The 19410-nt window shown below is 51.6% G+C and overlaps 1 protein-coding gene across 3 annotated transcripts in view; it reads right to left on the reverse strand.

The window, feature by feature from the left end:
- ACACA (acetyl-CoA carboxylase alpha) overlaps positions 1 to 19410 on the reverse strand; it is a 105438-nt gene that overhangs the window by 56176 nt on the left and 29852 nt on the right. For 2 of the 3 annotated variants that reach the window (XM_054394135.1, XM_054394136.1), the window contains 9 exons: positions 18988 to 19112; positions 15223 to 15336; positions 13598 to 13711; positions 12790 to 12879; positions 12187 to 12305; positions 5106 to 5129; positions 2390 to 2533; positions 1337 to 1433; positions 302 to 409 (listed from right to left, as the gene is read on the reverse strand). In XM_054394135.1, coding sequence (XP_054250110.1) covers positions 302 to 409; positions 1337 to 1433; positions 2390 to 2533; positions 5106 to 5129; positions 12187 to 12305; positions 12790 to 12879; positions 13598 to 13711; positions 15223 to 15336; positions 18988 to 19112 — 935 coding nt within the window. The remainder of the gene's footprint in view (positions 1 to 301; positions 410 to 1336; positions 1434 to 2389; positions 2534 to 5105; positions 5130 to 12186; positions 12306 to 12789; positions 12880 to 13597; positions 13712 to 15222; positions 15337 to 18987; positions 19113 to 19410) is intronic. The other variant, XM_054394134.1, reaches the window with a different exon arrangement.

A 19410-nucleotide genomic window follows, 5' to 3' on the forward strand; every position in this document is an offset into this window, starting at 1 on the left:
AGATTACCCTGAGAGAATAAAAGACCTTTAAGGTTTTAAACACATCAAAAATTAAATGGAAGAACTCCTGACTGATGGATGAGAATGAACGGCAAAGGGAGCAGCAATAACCTGGAGGCTCTGGAAGGATACAGCTGCACCTCAAGCAGGGGTAAGGTTTTGGATGGGATAAATCCAGGAGGTTACTGCTGTGTTTATTTGCTTTGAAAGCAAAGGGACAGCTGAGGAACAGGCTGAGAGTTCCCACAGCAGACAGAACTGCCCTGTACCCATCTCCAGAGGGAGAATCAAGGCAACTTACCTTGCTCTGTGTGAACTCCCTGAACATGGCAGCCAGGCCATCGTCATCCACATCACTGTCGGTCTTAATGGCCACGTTAAGGATGTGAATGGGCTCCTCCCGGGCAGCCTGCAAGGCACAGCAGATTGCCCCACACAGAAACAGTTAACTGGAGTCCTCCAAAAAGGCTCCTTAAAGACAGCTCTAAAATATAGATGCTCCAGGGAAAAACCACCTCAGCAAAGCACAGGGGAACCAAGAAATGTTGAGGGAAATCCTTGCCCAGCAGCCTCAGGAATGTGCAGCTCTGCAGAGGTAAGAGTTAATGTTCCCAAACAGGAGCTTCCCTTGGAGAATCCAATTCTGAGGGTCACATCTGCCTTGGCTAACTCAAGTGTGGTTCATTTGGATGCAGAGAGAATGCAGGGTCAGGTCCCCTCATTATGGGCAAGACATCAGAGGACTCTGGCATCAAGAAAGGTAATGGAATTAAGCAAATTGCCAGGCTAAGAGCAAAGCAGTGAGTGTCTGCACAGCTGCACCAAATGCTGTCCTCTGGAAGCACCAGCGACAGGGGAGCTCTGAGAAGTGACAATTGACCATCCAAGAGCCTCTGGGCAACTGGGAAAAGCTGAGTGTGACAGGACATGATCCTTGGAGAGGCAGGAAGGAGGTAGAGAGATGTGAGCACACTCAGGACCAAAGCCCCAGCACTCTGTAGCAGTGAAGGTCTGAGAAGGTCTGGTAGCTTAATGATGAGTTTAACCTCCCAGTTACACTGCTGTGCATCCAGAAGCTCTGCTGATGTTAAAAGCTACAAACTAAATTTACATGGAGAGTAAGAGACCTCTCTGTGGGTTCACAACAGTCAGAGAATGGCTACCTTTGAGTCACCTGCTGAAAACAAGCAAACAAATCCCACACAGAAACACTCCCAGCTCTCAAATCCTGCTTCCAGCACTGGCACTGCTGAGAAGCACCCAGCCTGCAGCCACCCCCTGCACACCCTCCACCTCCAACCTGAGAGCAGCCCCAAGAGACAAGAAACCACTGTACCTTGTCCTCATCGTAAAGGGAGGCATGGCCAGCTTCAGGGAAGGTTGGGCTCTGAGGAGGAGAGTCACAGAAGCAACCCATCACCTCATCAAAGATTCTGCAACACACCAGGGCAGAGTTAGTCATCAGCACCTGCAGCCAGCCCACCCCCAGCAGCTGGCACTGAAACCACAAATCACCTTGCTGAGGGGGCACGGAGAGGACAAAAACTCATTCACAGGGGGATCAGGGCCTGAAAGGTGAGGAGGCAAAGCCTCCTCCAGCCCTCACACCAGAGCACAACCTGGATCTGCTCATATTTGCCAGAGATCTAATTGTGGCAGGGCCCCCACGACTGCTGGGGTGTTTGTCTACCCCGTGAAGGCTGAAGGCACAAAGCAAACATCCTCCCACAGCTCCCTGTGTGAAGAGGAGCACAGGAGAGAGCAGCACAGGTGCAAGTGATCCCCAATCAGCAGAGATCACAGATGCTGATCCCCCTGGCTGTGAGCTGCCCTCACAGCACTCTGAAACTTGCAGGTACTTCAGGAGACAGACAAGAGGATTCAAACAAACCTCCTCCTGAAACTCCAGGAACTTAGCAAACAAGCTCAGGACCACTTGAAACCTGACTCAAAACAGGGCAAAGATTTTATTCAGGGACTTGAACATCTCTCCTGTGAAGAAAGACTGAGACACCTGGGGGCTGTTTAGTCTGAGCTGAGAGGGGATCTATAAATATCTGCAGGGTGGGTGTCAGGATGAAGGGGTCAAGCTCTGTTTGGTGGTGCCCACTGACAGGAAAAGGAGCACTGAGTGTAAACTGGAATCCAGAAGGTTCCACCTCAACAAGAGGAGAAACTTCTTTGTTGTGAGGGTGCTGGAGCCCTGGAGCAGGCTGCCCAGAGAGGTTGTGGACACTTTCCAAAGCCACCTGGCGTGCTCCTGTGTGCCCTGCCCTGGCAGGGGGTTGGACTTGATCTCCAGGGGTCCCTTCCAACCCTACCACTCTGTGACTCCACGTGTGCCCACCCAGGCAGCTGGCAGCAGGCCGAGCCCTCCCGTGCCAGGTACCTGACGAAGTCCTCGAAGGTGCGGAAGGAGACCATGCCGCCCATGCGCTGGCACGGGGGCGTGAAGGAGCTGTCCAGCAGCACGTCGCTCACGCTGGCCACGTGCACCATGCCGTAGTGATTGAGGTTGGAGGAGAAGGACATCCTGAATGGCAATGCAACAAGGCCACAGTTAGGGACAAGGGAGAGAGGAGCATCGCTGGACAAAGACTGCTGCAGGCTTTGTGGCTGCTCCCATCCCACTGCTGCCTGATCCGTCAGACCCCTCAGCAGCCCAGACCTGCTGTGCTGCCTGCTCCAAAGCCCCTGCAACGCTGCCATGCCTCTGGTGCCATTAATGCCCTTACCTGGATCTTGGCCCAGTGGACAGGAACAGTTAAAAGAGCTAGAAAATAATGCTCTGACCCTTCCAGAGGAGTCATTCCTGAGCAGGTTCTTGCAGGCAATTTTAGCAATGCAAAGCTGATCACTTCCTTTCCTCCTGTACATTTTGCTTTACAGGTGGAACTCTGAGACAAGCAACAAATAATTGGAAGCTTTGACACTTGCAAGATTTGGTAAATTTTAACAAATTAAGCTGAGGCACACCAAGCTAAACCATCTTTTTGTTTCTGCAGCTTTTGTGGCCATCCTCTAATTGCTGCTGCTCAAATGCAGTGTGGTACAGACACACCCAAAGCCTCTGCTGGAATCAGGGGGTTCTATAGCCTCACACTGGCATGCCCACCCTAAATAAAGCCCTGTCCCAGTGCCTTCCCCTCCAACTGCTGAGCAAATTCACCTGCTTCTCCCTCCTCTTTAATCCACACTTTAAAAACATTGCAGCTCCTCCCACTCGTTTCTCTTGCTCAGTTTTGATTGCTAAAAAGTGGCAGCTGCTAAGCACAAGCAGCTGGCCACAGAGCACAGCTGTCTGAAGGAGGAGGGCAGGCAGAGCTCTAGACACTCACTGCTGTCATCCTCCTGCCTGCTGTCTGCTGAGATACAAGCAGCACTCAGGAGTGATTCCTTTCTGAAGCAAGGAGGACTGGAACAGGTTTGCACCAGCTCAGAGGAAGGTACTGATTGAGAGACTTCTCTGGAAAGCAGGAGCAATACTCACTAAAGGTCTGCATCCCTGCCTGGCAGAGGGCAAGATCCTGATTAAAGCATCACTGAGCTCTCACACAGCTCCCCTGCTATGGCAGCACGCAGCAGCTGTCAAAGTTTGTGTTACTTGGGGGTATTATTATTATTTTTATGCTTTTTAAAGAAGGCTCACAGTGTTCCAGCCAAGGCCAGCAGAGGAAGCATCTCCAATGGTGAACAAAGAGCATCCAACTAAGGAGACAGCCTTGCCCTGGCTGCTAGAATGGGGACTGCCAGCTCTGCAATAATCACTGCTGCTGTCTGACCTCTGCTACAGAGTCTTCCTAATTCACTGAGGGGCCTACTTCAAAAGCTCCCTGCAACATGGTGAAACCTTCAAGCTTGCTCTGAGTCGTCAGAAAAGCCAAGCTGGCACACAGCTCTGTGCCACTCAACAACAGGGCACTCAGGCTCCCTCGCTCTCCCCACGGCTTAACGTGACTTGAACAAAGGGAAGCTGCTGCTCTCCCCAGCTGCTGCCACAACAGGAGGCAAGAGGCAATGGGAAAAACCCCAAACCAACAGCCCAGGGTGCTGAGTCAGCACAGCACATCCTTTAGTTACAGCTTGTGAAGTCAGGGAGATGCTCAACAGCAGAGCAGGATCAGACCCTGCTGGCACAGGAGGTGATGCAGGGCCCAGCTGAGCTGGCCACAGCACCAGACCAAGCTAGGGACTGCTGACTGCTGCTTACCAGCTGTGCTGTGACTGCCTTCCTGCCATGCACAGAACCCCAGGCTGCTGGGGGCCTAAGCACCCTGCCAGCAAGCGTCAAGCACCAGTGATGAATAGCTCCTGGCGTCTGAAGCCACTCTGTGTTTCTGGAATTCATCTCTGATTAAGAGCCATGAGACTTCCAGCCCAGTTTTACTATTTTTCCCTAAACAGGCTTGTAAGCAGTAATAAATAACAGGGATTCAGGCTTGGAAAGGGGAGAATTTGTCAGGACATGCCTTGGTGTACACTTCTTCCAGCTCATACAAAAACTGCCACAGAACAGGAACTGAACAAAGAGACAGCAGACATTTTCAAGTGTTATTTCAAACAAGGAAATGTTTTCAACTGAGACACAGGAGGGGAAAATCAATCAGCATCCAAAACACACCAAAACATGCTGTCAGCTGGCTGAGATGGAGATTCATCTATGGGGTGAGGGAGGTGAAACAGCCTCGAGAAACTCTAAGCTAGCTGCAGAAAACCACAGCAGCAACAGCTCTGTCATGGCCTAGGTGGAACTCCTGTTGTTTCACTGGGACCCCCCACCAGAGGGGCACCAGCTGGGAGCCCCCTTCCAAAAAAGAGCCCCTAGGAGCAGCATCCTGCTGGAAGTTTGCTGTGTACCATACTGCAGATGAGCTGAGTCCCCTGGCAAACCGAGGGTGCTGCATGCAAAGCTGTTCTCAGAGGGGAAGGGAAAAGCTGAAAACATGTTTTTAGACACAGGGAGAGGAAAAGGGAAGGCAGAAAGAGGAGTTATGTTTGGGAACTTCCCAAGTAAGGGCACTAAAACAAACCAGGTTAAAACATTCAGTGTTAGGCTACTGCTTTCTAGTCTCTGCTGAAGCTGTAGAAGATGACAAGTACCATACCTGTTTAGCGTGGGGATGTTCCCTCTGTAATCAAACAACCACAGTTAGTTACAGACTGGTTAGTGAGAGCCATCATACACAACTGTAATCAAGCTGATACACAGACCAGCAACAACCTTAACCTTTACTAACCCAAAATGTGTCAACCATCAGGTATCAGGCAGAGCTCAGTGTCCCTGACCCTGGGAAGGCACCCACCACCTGACCTCGCTTGCCACGGCTGCCAGGGAGCGAGCACAGCCATGCACAGGACATGCAAAGAACACACCCCAGGGGAGCACAACTGGCAGGTGCCCTCCAGCTCTGCACCACCTTCCATCAGACCCACTTCAAGGCCTTTGCATGCACCACCAGCTTCACAAGCAAGGCCAGCTGAGGGGTTTGGTACTCCCTGACAGAAGGGCAAACAGCACAGACACAGACAGTGACCATATGACACAGGGCAGCTGCAGCAGGGGCAGGGAAACAAGGCAAATCCTCCCCGACAAAGCTCTAGGCTAGGCTGCTGCCCACACACTGCTGCCCACACCAATGCAGTGACAAAGCAACCACACAACCACCAGGTCACACTTTGCATTTTCAGCATTCAAGGCCTTGACCAAGAACAAGCAGAACCTAAAGGCTAATTTTAGGAAAATTCTAGAGTTGCTTTTGTAGCATCAGTGCAGCTCTTTACAGATGTGGATGCAGAGTGGTGCTGAGTGATGCACAGGAGGCAGAAGGCAGGTGAGGGGCACATTTTCACAGCAGTGCAAGAACACCACGTCCCAGCCCATGCCAGGTACAGCCATGAGAGCACAGGGCAGCACAGGGCTCCAAGCAAGATCACCAGGTCCAACCACCAGAGATGCAGCTAGGCAAACTCCTGCCATGCACTGCATGGAAAGGTTGAAACTGCTGAAACCTGGCATTCAAAGCACTGAAGACTAAACTGAAAGCAACCAAACACATGCACACAGGAGGCTTGTGCAAAGAGATCAGCAAACATGACAAGACTGAAAGCAGAGCTCCAGGGAGCATGTAATAGACACTGACCCTCCCCTTCCCTGCAGGAGATCAGACCGCAGCCTCCTTCAACATCCTTGACCCTAGGCAAGACCCCAGGTTCCCTGGGAACAAAGGCTCAGTACTTAAGGGCCAGGAATTGCCACGGGCACACTGCTGAGCACACTGACTGCCCCCGGTCCTGTTCTCAAACTGGTTTGTCACAGCAGAGTTGGATTCACCACAAGGTTCTGTCTGGTGCACTGCTGGTAAAGCACAACAAGTTCCCATGAGCCATACAGGAGAGAGCAGCAAGTGGCCTGGAGATAAACAGCACAAGAATTTAATTTTCCTTGCAGACAGTGCTGCAGAGCCTGTGGTTGAGACCCAAAGGGCCAGCAGGACTCGCAGGCTTGAGACTATTTTTTTAGCTTGGCACATGGTGGGAAAGCTGCATGGGATCTGCTTGAGCTGAGAAAAAAAGGTCTGGAGAGGACTGGCAGTTCCTACACTTGTGCTTGTGGAGTAGTCCCTGGAAAACTTTCAGAAAACAGACAGCAAAACCCCAGCTAACAAATATTCCTTTCTGCCTCCAAAGGACACCCTGGTGCCTTGCTCCAGGAGCTGTCCTGCAGCCACACAGCAGAGAACTGAATAGACCACAGGAAGAATTGCAGTGAGGCAAGCAGGAAAGCCATGGGTTGGAAGTGTCAGGAGGGAGCAGAAGAACAGCTCCAAGCTGCACTCGGTGGGACTGGCTCTGCACCTACAGGTTGTGGTGGGAGGGGAGGGCATTCTCCTTCAGGAGCTGGATTGCCACTTGCCACTGAAATGCACCAAGAGGTGAAGGTTTGGTATCTGCAGCACAAACATTGTGAAAAAGACCTGGCTGAGCTGCAGCCCTGAGCAGTACCACAGCAGCTGCCAGCCAGCCTGCTCAGCTCACTGCCACACCAGTGCCAGCAGCACCATGGCCTGGCAGCTGCAGAAAGGCTCAGCTGATGGAGCTCATGCCAGCAGGGTTCTTCTCCACAGCCAACTCCATGTAGCTGACCACAGGACCAGAGACCTCCTCACCACACCAACCCCAGCCCCTCTCTTTCCAACTCCCAGAGAGGCTCTTCTGGAGCAGGGAACCTGACTGGGGCTTGTGTGACAGGACAGGAGGGGACTGATGGAAGCTTGAGGAGGGCAGATTGAGCCTGGAGATCAGGAAGAAATTCTGTACAGCGAGGGTAGAGAACTGGAACAGGTTGCCCAGGGAGGCTGTGGATGCCTCCTCCCTGGAGGTGTTCGGCACCAGGCTGGATGAGGCCCTGAGCAACCTGGGCTGGTGGAGGTGTCCTTGCCCATGGCAGGGGGCTGGAGCTGGATGACCTCTAAGGTCCCTTCCAACCCAAAGCTTTCTGTGATTCTGTGAACCTATAAACCTGCTCCACACCATGCAAGCTCCACTGTCACAACTCCTCCTTCTGTTCCAGCAACTAAAAACCCCTCAGCTCCCCTTCCACACCACCTGGATGAATTTGAATTTGTTTTCCCTTGCCCTTCCCCTCCTTTTTTTTTTTTTCTTTACCCAGGAGCACTCCCCTATGGAAATGCTGCAGGCATGCAAAGCACCAGTGGTTAGCTCAAGCTGTGACTGAGTGCCAGCACAGGGCAGAGCTTTTGAAATCAGGCAGCAAAGCAGAATCAGCAGAGGTCAGCTGAGTAACCCACGTGTAGTTATTAACAGAGTGCCACAGGAGAAGGAGCAATTCCACTGCCTGTGACCACTGGCACTCCTCTTATGTTTCTTCATTTCTGTAGAAGAATCTAAACAGAAGGCTGTGAAACCTGCCTCCAACCACACATTTTGATTGGGTTTTTCCTCCCCTCTTTCTTTCCTTATTCTCCTGCTCCCTCTGTGATTCAGCCAAGCTGAATCTGCTACTGAACTCCAATTTGCATAAAATTATCCTCGTTCCATTCAGTTTGCTGCCCCTTCCACAGCCTCTTCTTTGCTCTGCTGGAAGATTTTGCCCTTTCTGAAACAGGCAAGCCAAGGGAACTGCAACACATTACTGCTGCCTGCTGTCTAATTAACATCAAACCCCCAGCACGAAACTGCAGGGATTTACAGGTGTCCTGGAATCATTTCCCCTCCTCCCCCCGATTCCAGCCTGTCTCCTGCAACAAGGAGGGGACCTCAGGCTACCTAATGATACCCTGTGAGTAGGACACTCAGGTCTCCAGGCTCCTGCAGCTGGAGTCCAGAGCAGCAGAGCTGATTCAGTGCTGATAATCCAAAGCCTGATCAAGAGGCTGCTGTAGCAGCTACTTTAGCCCACAGAGAAGGCTTCTGTGGTGTCAGAAACTCCAACCCTCTCATTCTGTCCTTGTAAAATGATAGTGGGAAGGAACCTGCAAACCCTGCTCTAAGTGTGAGGGAACCTGGGGTGCTTACTCTCCTGTGAAAACCACTGTTTGAAACAGCAGTGTTGCATTTGGCTCTCAGCCTTCACAAGGGGTCCAGCTGCACGCTACGGAAGAGGCTGACAAAAAAGGCACCACCAAAGTACTCCATAGATGATAAAACATCAAGAGACAGCAAAGGAGAGATCATGCACCACTGGTAAGCCTTGAGAGCAGCAACATCAGAGGCCAGGTAGGGCACCAACAAACATCCACAAGCACAGAGAGAGGATAAACTGGGCAAAAACAAGCACAAGGTAGCTGAGACAATTATCTTGGTACCCCTGGAAGTACAAAGCAGGTAATGACCAGGCCTGAATTCCAACCCTGGAAGCAGCATGGATGGCAGGATGCAATGCCAAGAATTAATTTAACCCAGACAAGTCTAAGTAAGGCCTTTGGCTGTATGCCCATGTCTGCCAAGCTGTGTGCACACCAGCTGGTACCAGCCATCCTGTGTAAGGCTACAAAGCAAAACTTGCTCTGAGCCAGTTACCAAAGTTAAAAGTTTTCATCTGCTGCCCTAAAACCTCCTCCTCCACCCTCCACTGGTAGATCCTGACTCAGGACTCCCCAGGATGGCTCAGGGCCAAATGTGGCAGTTAGGGGTGGCACATGGGCCAAAAGAAGGGCATGGGCTCAGTGCACACAGATGGATTGGGAAGGCACCTGAGTGAGCAACTTTACTTTCCTTTGGGGTCAACAGAGTCAGGAAGCAGAGCCCTGTGGTGTCACTGCCATGGCACACAATAAAGATTCAGCTCTAAGTCACCCCTGTCAGCAACTGTCTCAGCATCTGACAGAGGGAACACAGAAGAAGAACCCTCTGGGTTCTTCCTCTTCTGATCCTCCAGCAAATCTGCTGCTGGGGAAGCAAAGATCAAGAGAGCAGCTGAACAGCCTGGCTGGGGGCAGGCAGTGAGCTGGAGGGAAGGGGATGCTTGAGGAGGAGCAGTACAGCAGCACCACTCTGCAGCAGGTTCCAAAGGCTGCCTACAGCAGACAATGTCCCAGGTTAATTTAAACCTTACAGCTTCAGATAGAAGAAAGGCTGCTGGAAAGCAGGAGAGGAGGATTATTAGAGAAAAAAAACAACCCTCTCCTGTTGCAAAAGCACTGTAATTCCCTCTCCCTGTAGCAGCCACACAATGTTGCTTTGAACAGAAGATGTGAAGCTAAGATTAAGCCAGCACTGTTTCCTGTGCTGAACACCTCAGAAAGGCCTTTCAGTGCCTGGCCCCTGGCCTGCCATTGTCACAAAGGAGCCTGAGCTCTCTACACACCAGGCAATATTCCACCTGCTTCCCATCTCAGCAGGGCAGGCTGCACAAGAGCCCTTCCCTCTCCAGGCTCCCAGGGCCTGAAGGAGGCAGGTTATGCACACACAAGAGCTCTGTGCCCTCTGCAGCATCCCATGGGCACCCTGGTATCACTCCCTTCGGGCTGCAGCACCCCCCATGTGGAGAGGGCTTGGAAAGCCCACTTGCTGCAAAGGACACCAGATGGTTTCACTGAGCTCCTCATCTGTCTTGTGCTGGGCAGCAAGGAGTGCTGGGGTTGATCTGCAAAGCCCTCCATGGCCTCAGCCCCGAGCAGTTTCTCTCCTGTGTCCTCCCCTTGCAGTCAGGAGGACCCTTAAAGCAGGATGGTTTCTGTTAATTTCAACAAATAATTCCCCAGACAGTTTTTCTGCCCCCAGATCCCACCAGGAGCAGGTTGTGTGGCTAGGACATTGTTAGCAGATTGAAGAGTTTTCCTTTGCTCTCTGCTTCCATGTGCAGCTGTCCTGGGGGGAGCTGATGGCAATCACTCAGTGGCCCAAAACCAGCAAGTCTGAGGGCCTGGCTGTGATTAGTCAGCTCAGAAGCAGAGCCTGAGATTGTTGCTGCTACAGCCAAGTAAGGGCATAGCAGAGTTAAACACCACCACCAAAGAATTTCAGGAGAGCAGCCATTATCAGGCTGCATTTTTCTCTACAGGAATATTTGCTCCAGCAAAACTCAGGCCCTTGAATGTTCACAGAAATCAAACACAAAAGGGACAAGGGCTTAAGAATATCTGATAAAGTGCACCAGCAGCTCCAAAAGAGAACACACTCCTGAGGGCTCTCTGGTAGCTACTGCTGCTTCACCAGCACCCAGGAGACATTTTGCTAGGCCACCTTGGGGTATTTTGGCTCCGGGTTTTGTCCTTGGAATGCATGTTCAGCCCCTCAGTCTAAAGGTTCATGCTACAGAAGGTACAGGAAAGCAAACCAGGGACGTGGAATGTGGCCAGAAACAACAAGGAAGACTTAAGCAACACAATGTCAGAGGTTGGAGATTCCTGTGTCCTGGGTTCACCACAAGGTCTACCTTTACAGCTTAAATCTATACCCTCAGGGCTACCTTAAGCCCCTCAGTATTCTGCTCCTGGCTGTGCTTCAGCAGCCAGCCACACAATAGCCACACAAGCAGGGATGCACTGCGAGAAGCTACATCAAGCAACAGGAGCCACATTCATCACCCGCAGGTGAGGTGCACCCCAAAGGAGCTGAAACTGCCTATGCAAGCAGTGGATTTGTCCCCAGGCCTGCTCTCCTCCACCCAAGGACTGTGCTGCATTTTCAGCCAACCATCAGCAGTGCTGATGGCTGAGAAGCAGAAGGGAGCTTCAGAACATTGCCCCAGCAAATTCAGCGTAAAGGAGAGAGGAGATTTCAGGACAAAGAAGCTGTTCCCCAGGCAGGTAAGAGTTGTCCTCTTCCAGCTGACCTTGGCCAATTAAGCTTGAACACAGCAATAGAGCAGTGATCAGCATGGGCAGGCCAAACAACCCCCAAGCAGCAGAGGGAACTGAGATCAGCAAAGAGAAGAAATGGAGAAAGAACAGGGTGGGGGCAGAGTGCATCATCAAGGGGCAGTAAAAATAGTGTGTAATTATTTACAAATATTCCAGAAATGCAGGAAACAGATGAGCCCAAATGCATGTCCCATTTGGCTCGTGGTGTGTGCTGCTTGTTGAGGACAGTCATTCATTTCTAGCAAACAGGTTCTGAAAACCATCTCATAAAATATACTGATGGATTCTCAATGAAGCAAGACTGGGCCCCACTGCCCAGCCCCACCAAATAGGAAATAAGGAAAAAGATGTTGGGAAACAAAGGAGAAAACCAGCGCGGGTACCACAGTGCCAGAGCAGCACAGACCAACAGTGGCACCCGGTGGCCACAGAGCCTCACTGCTGCCTGGGACAAAACCAAAGAGCAGCTAAAGCACCTTCCCGAGCTCCTGCGGCAAGGGAAGGAACACAGCAACTGCCCTGCCAGACAATGAAGTGCTGATAACCCAGCCGGTTTGCTTTGGCTTTCAAAGGATTCAGCTAGAACTCGAGTTCTAGAGCACAGGAGCTGAACTTGAAAGTTAAAGACGATAGGAAAGCTCTCTGCTGTTTAAAGGAATCCGGACTGCAGAAGGTCCTGCCCACAGCTCCTGAGGTTTGAAACAAGCTAGGAGAGAGCAGCAGGCAGGGCAGGGCTGTGTCTGACACACTCTGTGCTGCTGCAGGAGCTGTGACTCTCCCTTTCTCCACCAACCCTACTGCAAGTTTCCTTTGCCAAGACAGGATGCAGCCCCTCACAGATCTCCTGAACACGAGGTCTGACCTGTTGGGATGGGAGGTAGGCAGCATGAACTGGAACTCCACCACACAAGTGTTGTCCTTCAGCTGGCGGTGCTGCACGCTGTTCAGCTCGTAAGCGATGTATGCCCTGCGGACGTACACCTGGGGAGACACCAACACATCAGCAGCAGGGCTGGGGAATGCAGGGAGACAAATAATGCTCCAGAGGCTTCACAAGCATTCAAACCAGACAGACACCCCCACATGAGTATCTAGATAGGGCTCTAATTCAAGCAGAATTTAAAGCTGTTCTCTGAGGAGGGCCCATCTGGCAGGACACAACCCTCAGCACCAAGGCACATAAGGCAGGCTGGCCACATCCCCTGGCAGCAGCTTCACTTTCAATTCTTTCAGCCACCTACATCTTCTTCAAGCACAGGAGATAACCTGGAGCTGACATTTCAGTCAATTATGAATATTAATGCTGGTAAATGCCAAGCTCCTGATTCCACACAACCTACAGCTCTCTTGGCCTTGCAGGGAAACAGTGCTCCAAAAACTCACAGAAAGCAACAAACAAACAGAAGAGAGAAAAATCAACATTTATGTTGTGTTTGGGTTTTTCTCCCAGCAGGAAGAGACTTACCTCCAAAGCTGCCATTCTTACCACCTGGTTACTGTGGTAGAAGAAGTTGGGTAGCACATCAAAGATGGATGTCTCAGACAGAATGAGTTTCTAGGAGAGATCACACCAGGCAGCAGTTGAAAAGGGAACTGCCTGGCTTGTGACCACGACCAGGCAAAGCCCCAAACCCAGCCTTGCCAGCTCTGATTTCCATGCTGTTCCTGTTCTTCATCAAGGATTATGACCTTCTGCTATTAAATCATAGAATCAGCTCAAGTTGGAAGGGACCCATGAAGACCACTGAGTCCAACACCCTGCTCCTCACAGAACAGCCTAAAGCTAAACCATATGACTAAGACCAGAAACTCCCTGAATTCTGGCTGGCTTGGTGCTGTGGCCACTTCCCTGGGGTGCCTGTCCCAGTACCTCAACACCCTCTCAGTGAAGAACCTTTTCCTAATGTCCAATCTGAACTTCCCCTGAGGCAGCTTCATCCCATTTCCTCATGTCCTATCTCTGGCCACCAGAGAGAGGAGATAAGGACATCTCCTTCCATTGTCCCCCTTGAGGAAGCTGCAGCCTGTGATGAGGTCATTCTGATGACTGGACTGGATGACCTTCAGAGGTCTTTTACAACCAAAACAATTCCATGACTCTAGGATAGTGGTGTAAGAAGGAGTACGAAAACGGGGGGAGTGGGGAAGCTAGAAATCAGAGCAGGACGATTTCAAACCACAAGGGCATTGGGGCTACAGGTGAGATTTAATCCAGAACCATTGAGGTCAGTGAGAGGGAAGCAGGGGAAGAAGGAGAGAGGTCTGGCAGATACCTGCAGGTTCTCAATGCAGAACTGGTGTCCATACATGTCGATGGCAGACAGGAAGATGGACTCCACCTGGTTGTGGCGCAGCTCGTAGGAGGGCAGGTGGGAGGCAATGAGAACCTGCAGACAGCAAACAGGGGTGGGGGAGTCAGCAAAGTTGCTGTGCTGGGCTGCAGCAGGAGGCTGCTCCCTGCAGGGCAGCCACGGGGCTGCTCCAGCACACAGGAGGTGGCTGCTTTCCCCTGTGAATTCGGCAGCACCTGGGTGAGGCTGCAAAGTGCCTCCCCAGCCTCCTTTGCGTATCTGCTCCATTTGTATTGTTGGCAGCTCCCCAGGGAGAGCAGGAGCAACCTCAATCAAGTTCCATCAGTGCATGTGATTTAGCTCTGCAGAGCTGCTGGGGCTGGGGCTTGCCTGCTCGGCTGTTAATTGGAAAGCAGAGCTGGCAGGCAGCAGCTGTGGGGAGGCCAGCAGCAGAGCCTCCCAGCAAAGGAAGCCACAGACACTGGTGCCAGGTATTAAATGCCCAGCGTGAAGGATACAGAGACAGGAAGGGGAAGCAGCTTGCAGAGGAAAATGACGTGAAAGAGCAACATAAAGAAACACAAGGACAGCAGCACCATCACCAGCAGGCTGCTGAGAGGTCCAGTAACTGAATGGTTCAAGGACAGAAACACAATCCTAAAGGAAACATAAAGGTCACTGAGCAGCTTCAAACACCACCATTCATTTCCAGCAGCCAAGCTCTGAAATAAAAAGAGATTCCCAAAGTGTCAGCTTCCCAGCTGAAGACTGCATGGAGACAGGGACCAGGGAGTGAGAGGAGGCATCAGGTGATACAGGGGTGGCATCCCCATGAAACCATTGTGCCCTCTCACTCCTCCCTGGCTACAGACTCACTGCTGGAGAGGAAGCTCACGGTAATACCCGGGTGGATACCTGGCATCAAATACCTGGCTCTTGGAACTGACAGCATCAAGAGTTTTCCCCCAGTTTTCTTCAGGTTCAAAAGAAATTAACAAAATGCAACCCAAAGACTTGAAGAAATCCAGCAAAACCCAAGGTCATTCTTTGCAGTAACTCCTGAGCAGCTGCAGAGAACATCTGGTTCCTGGGAAAATTCCTCTCCCTCTTGCCTGCACACACAGCTCTGCAGCTGTAAGGTGGCTGGGAAGAGGCACCAGCTCATCCTGTCTGTTCTCTCTGCAGCTGCCTGTGAGTTCCAGGCTTGTCTGCTTCACATTCTAAATGCCAGAAGGAACCACAGTGACCACGGATTTCAGCTTCTTCACACAGACTCAGGCTACCCTCAGTTAATTCCTGCTGGAGCCAGGCAAAACTTTCTGGAGGAGCAGGGACATAGCAATGTCACCTTAACGTCAGAGGTACAGTGCCTGGGACCCCACAGCAAGCTGTGTTAAGCTGTCACAATGGTTAATCAGTGGTTAATTAGCTCCATTGTTGCTGCTCACAGTAATCTGCTCTTGCCATTTGCATAGTCATCAAAATCACCGCCAGGAGACACAGCCTTTCCACAAGAGCCAGCTCCAGGTGGGAGCAGTCCGTATGGATCAGCTCAGCACCGGCAGAGCCCAGCCCCGGCAGGGATCAGCTGCGGAGTGCTGCCCTACCTGCCGTGCCCGCAGGGCCACTTTGGCGTTGGTCGTCTTGCTGAGCTGGGTCAGCTCTGTCAGAATATTAATCAGCTCATCTGTCAAGGTGGGGTCACGGCCACAGAGCTGGTCCTGAAAATAAAGAGAACAGAGAATGTTTAGAACAGGGGAAAGCCACCTCCCAGCCTCCTGCAAAGCAGCCAGGGGTGTGCTGGGGTGCTGCACCACAGCACCTCTGGGGGGCTACTCTGCACCACTCTGCAAGCCTGCACTGACAAGGGACAAGAATTGGGCTTGCAGTAGCTCCACACATACAAATAAAACCACAGAGGAAAGGAGGGGCTGACACCGTCACCCATTTCCTCATTTGTAGCACGTTTTGGTATTCAAACACAGGAGAAACCCTGACTTCTCCAAGAGGCTCCAGCAGAGCATTTTCCCATGAGCCAGCTGCAGCTCTGTACCAGAATTCTCTCCCCGCAGCAAGGCACAATCCAAAGCAGATTGAATTGTAGCAAAATGCCTTACGCAGCATGCAGAGATCCACAAACTCCCACAGTCAAAGGTGATCAAACAGAAAGGGTTTAACTGCCAGGAGAACCTCCTAAAGACCACTACACCCAAAAAAATAAAACCACAGAATCCCAGACTAGGTTGGAAGGGACCAGAACCCAACAACCCCAGACTGACCACCACATGCTTGGCACAGCCTCAGCAGCACCAGAACAATCAGATCCTGGCACTGCCCTGAGAAGGCCAAGCAAAGGCAACAAAACCCAGAGGTGATACCATCTGTGTCCTGCCACAGCACAGCACTGACCCCATGATATTCCTTCCAGTCAGACAGTCCTGGTTCTGAGGACATTCCCTGGCTTACTCCACTGCCCAAACTCAGCAGCATGATCTTCACTGTCAATGCTGCTTCAAAACCCTTCTGCATTCAGCCATTCAAAGTAAAGGGCAAAGAGCAAAGACTTCAATCTGCTTTGCTGTCTCAACACAGGAGGTGCACTCTCCTGCACACTTTCTTCCAAAAATAGCTTCAATCCTAGCAAACAATCCCAGAGTCTTCAACTACTCACACTGGCTTGGGAGCTTCTTCCTCCTACTCCTGAAGCCAGAAAACCCCTAGGAGCCTCTAATGTGTTTCTTCTACACAGCACTCAGCAGCTTTTCTCTTGGTAAGTGAATCAGAGCAGGGAAATGTGAGATGAAACAGGGATTTGCATCAGGAAGTAGAGCTGGTGCCTTAAAGCTGTAGGAGATTCTAAACAGCTATAGTCCAGAACATCTTTGAACATCCAAGAAACAGAAAGGGAGCAAGGGAAGCCTCTGCACCTCAGGTTAGATAGAGAAACCTGCAGGGAAAATGAAAAACCTAAATCCAACTACTGCAGGTGCCACTGACTGCTGCATGGGAGTCCAGCCCCTCAGCCTGCTCCTGCCCCCTTCTCTCTGACCCAGGCTCGATGCCATCCCCAGGGATGCTGTGTACACCCCAGGGAGAGAGGCCACAGGCTGCTCACCCTTGCTAGATTGGTGTCCCCTGCTGACCAGCAAACATGACAAGGGCTGTTCCCAAAGAAAGCTGTGGGAATTTATCTACTATAGAACACTCTGGGAATTCAGAGTGAATCATTCAAGAGCTGCCTTTGTGCTATGTGGAATAACAAATCCCTGGGTGTGGTAATGCCACTGCTCAAGGTAACAGAAATCCCACAGGACACAGGACCTCTGCCATGCCCAATCAGGCCAGGATGAGAACATCACAGGAACATACAACCTCCAGTCACACTCTGCTGCCACAAACATGAAGGATGAAGCAGTTCCCATCCTGCCTGAGTGCCTGCTGGCTACAGCAGGTGAATGATGGCAGCATAACACTGTTACTAAAACCACCCTCAGAGCCCCCTGCTAATAATGCAGCCCAGGGATACATCCATAACAGCCACACAAGCTCCAGGGCACTGACCATGGTGTTTGCCCCTGGAGGACAGACTCAGGCCGTCCCACACACACAGCCTGGCAACCCAGACAGTGCCCCACCCCTGCCACCATCACACCGCATGTGCCAACAGGTCCCTCAGATGGGGAGAGAAATGGGAGGCAGAGGAAAGAGGAGGATGGTCTTTGGGTACCAGAGTGACCTGCACTTTGGCACATGGTAATGCCCAAGCTGTGCCACAGGTGACACTGTGACCAAAGGCACCTCAGCCCTGCTGAGCCCCAGTGAACCCCTGAGCCATAGAATTCCCTGCTCCCTGCACAGAACTCACTCCCTCAGACCTGCATTCACAGAATCATAGACTGGGAGGGCTGGAAGGGACCTCTGGAGCTCGAGTCCAACCTCCTTGCCAGTGCAGGGTCACCCAGGGCAGCTCACACAGGAATACATCCAGGTGGGGCTTGAAAGGCTCATGAGAAAGAGACTCCCCAACCTCTCTGGGCAGCCTGCTCCAGGGCCCCAGCACCCTCACAGTGAAGAAGCTTCTCCTCCTGTGCAGGTGAAACTTTCTGTGTTCCAGTTAGTGTCCACTGCCTAGATATGTCTACATGACCCTCTGAAGGCAATCACATTAGGTTCAACAGCTTGCCAACAGCACAGTGTAAATCTGCTCCAGCTGAAGGAGTGGCCTGAAATTGTGCCAGGAGAGGGTTAGGTTGGAGATGAGGAAAAATTTCATTCCTGCAAGAGCAGTCAGGGACTGGAACAGGCTGTCCAGGGAGGTGGTGGAGTCCCCATCCCTGGAGGTGTTCATGGCACTTGGGCCATGGTTTAGTGGCCATGGTGGTGCTGGGTTGAGGGTTGGACTGGATGATCTGAGAGGCCTTTTCCATCCCAAACAGTTCTGTGATTCCATCACTGACACAAACACTGTGTCAGCGAGACAAGGACACAGCAAGACTCTGCCTCCAAACCACAAAAACCAGACCACAAAAGTTTCAGTCCCACTTTAGCAAGAACTAAGCAGGCTGACAACCACCAAAGCAAGCAGGTGGCTGAGGCTGCCCTGGCTCTGCCTGCCCTGACTGGCAAAGGCAGGGAGCAGAGCTCCAAGCGCTGCCTGCCCGGGCGCGGCGCTGGCCAGCACCCCCTGTAATTACACACTTGAGTGCCTGGGCTCCCAGGGAAATTGAAGGCCTGAGCTGTGCCCAGCTGCCATTTTCTCTCTCCATCACAGCAGCATGATTACTTGAGAAATGAACAGCCCCAGCTCACAGCTCCTCCAGAATCCTCAGAGGAAATACAGCTCCGTGTTCAAATAATGAGATTCTTAAGGCAAACCTTGCTCACAATCACAGCACACAGCAGCCAGGGAGAGGGGAAAGAAAGAATGCCAGGGTCCTTACAGCTTACAAATGAGAATTTAGGGAACTCAGCCTCAGTCCAGGACAATTATGACTCCTTTTCTGCTTCTGAGAGTTATTTGGTGAAGGGCTACTTCGGATGGATTTGGAGCAGTCACAGCTTATGTTTGGGGAAAAAAGAAGGGGCGAAAGGAGAAAAGGTGAGTGAGGAGAAAGAGAGAAAGCCCTCATTGTGCTCTGATATGCAATCAGTGCAGGACATTCATGAAGCAGAAGGGGCAGGGACACTGAGCTGAGCAGTGTGCCCTGGGGCCCCTCTCATCCACAGCTTGCATGCCCCAGCAACACAGGAATGAACTGCAAGCAGCAGCCACTGCCTCTGTAGCTCTCGGCTGTCAACTCAGTACCTCTCAAAGTATCAAGCATACAACTAGAAGCAGCAGCCAATGTCTAGAGCACCAACAGACAACTTACAATGAGCATTGTAACCAGCAGGTTCTTCTTGGTGACCTGGGCATGTGAAAAGATGTAGTTCAGCACCGCATTCATATCACTCTTGTTCTCCTCCCGAAGGGTGAACACACACTTGTCATAGTGCCCTGCAGTCAAAGGCATAGCTAGTCAGGCTCACACCCCTCTGCCATGCAGGAAAAGTTATCAGATGTGTCTTTGCTTTCCTACACTGATATTCTGAGAATCTGACTTGTGTAGTCCAGCTCTGGGAAGGAAGCATCCCTCCCACCACCACCCCTCCAACCCTGCTCTTCTTAAACCAGCTCTAACACCAAGCATCTCCCTAGTGAGCAATACAGAGAGGAATGTTGAGCTCAGCTCAACCAACCAAACTCAAGAGCAAAAAGCCCTGCACCATCCTCTGCTGCCAGCAAAGTGAGGTGG

The sequence above is a fragment of the Indicator indicator genome, chromosome 30, assembly GCF_027791375.1.
Source record: "Indicator indicator isolate 239-I01 chromosome 30, UM_Iind_1.1, whole genome shotgun sequence".
In the NCBI taxonomy this organism is placed as follows: Eukaryota; Metazoa; Chordata; class Aves; order Piciformes; family Indicatoridae; genus Indicator; species Indicator indicator.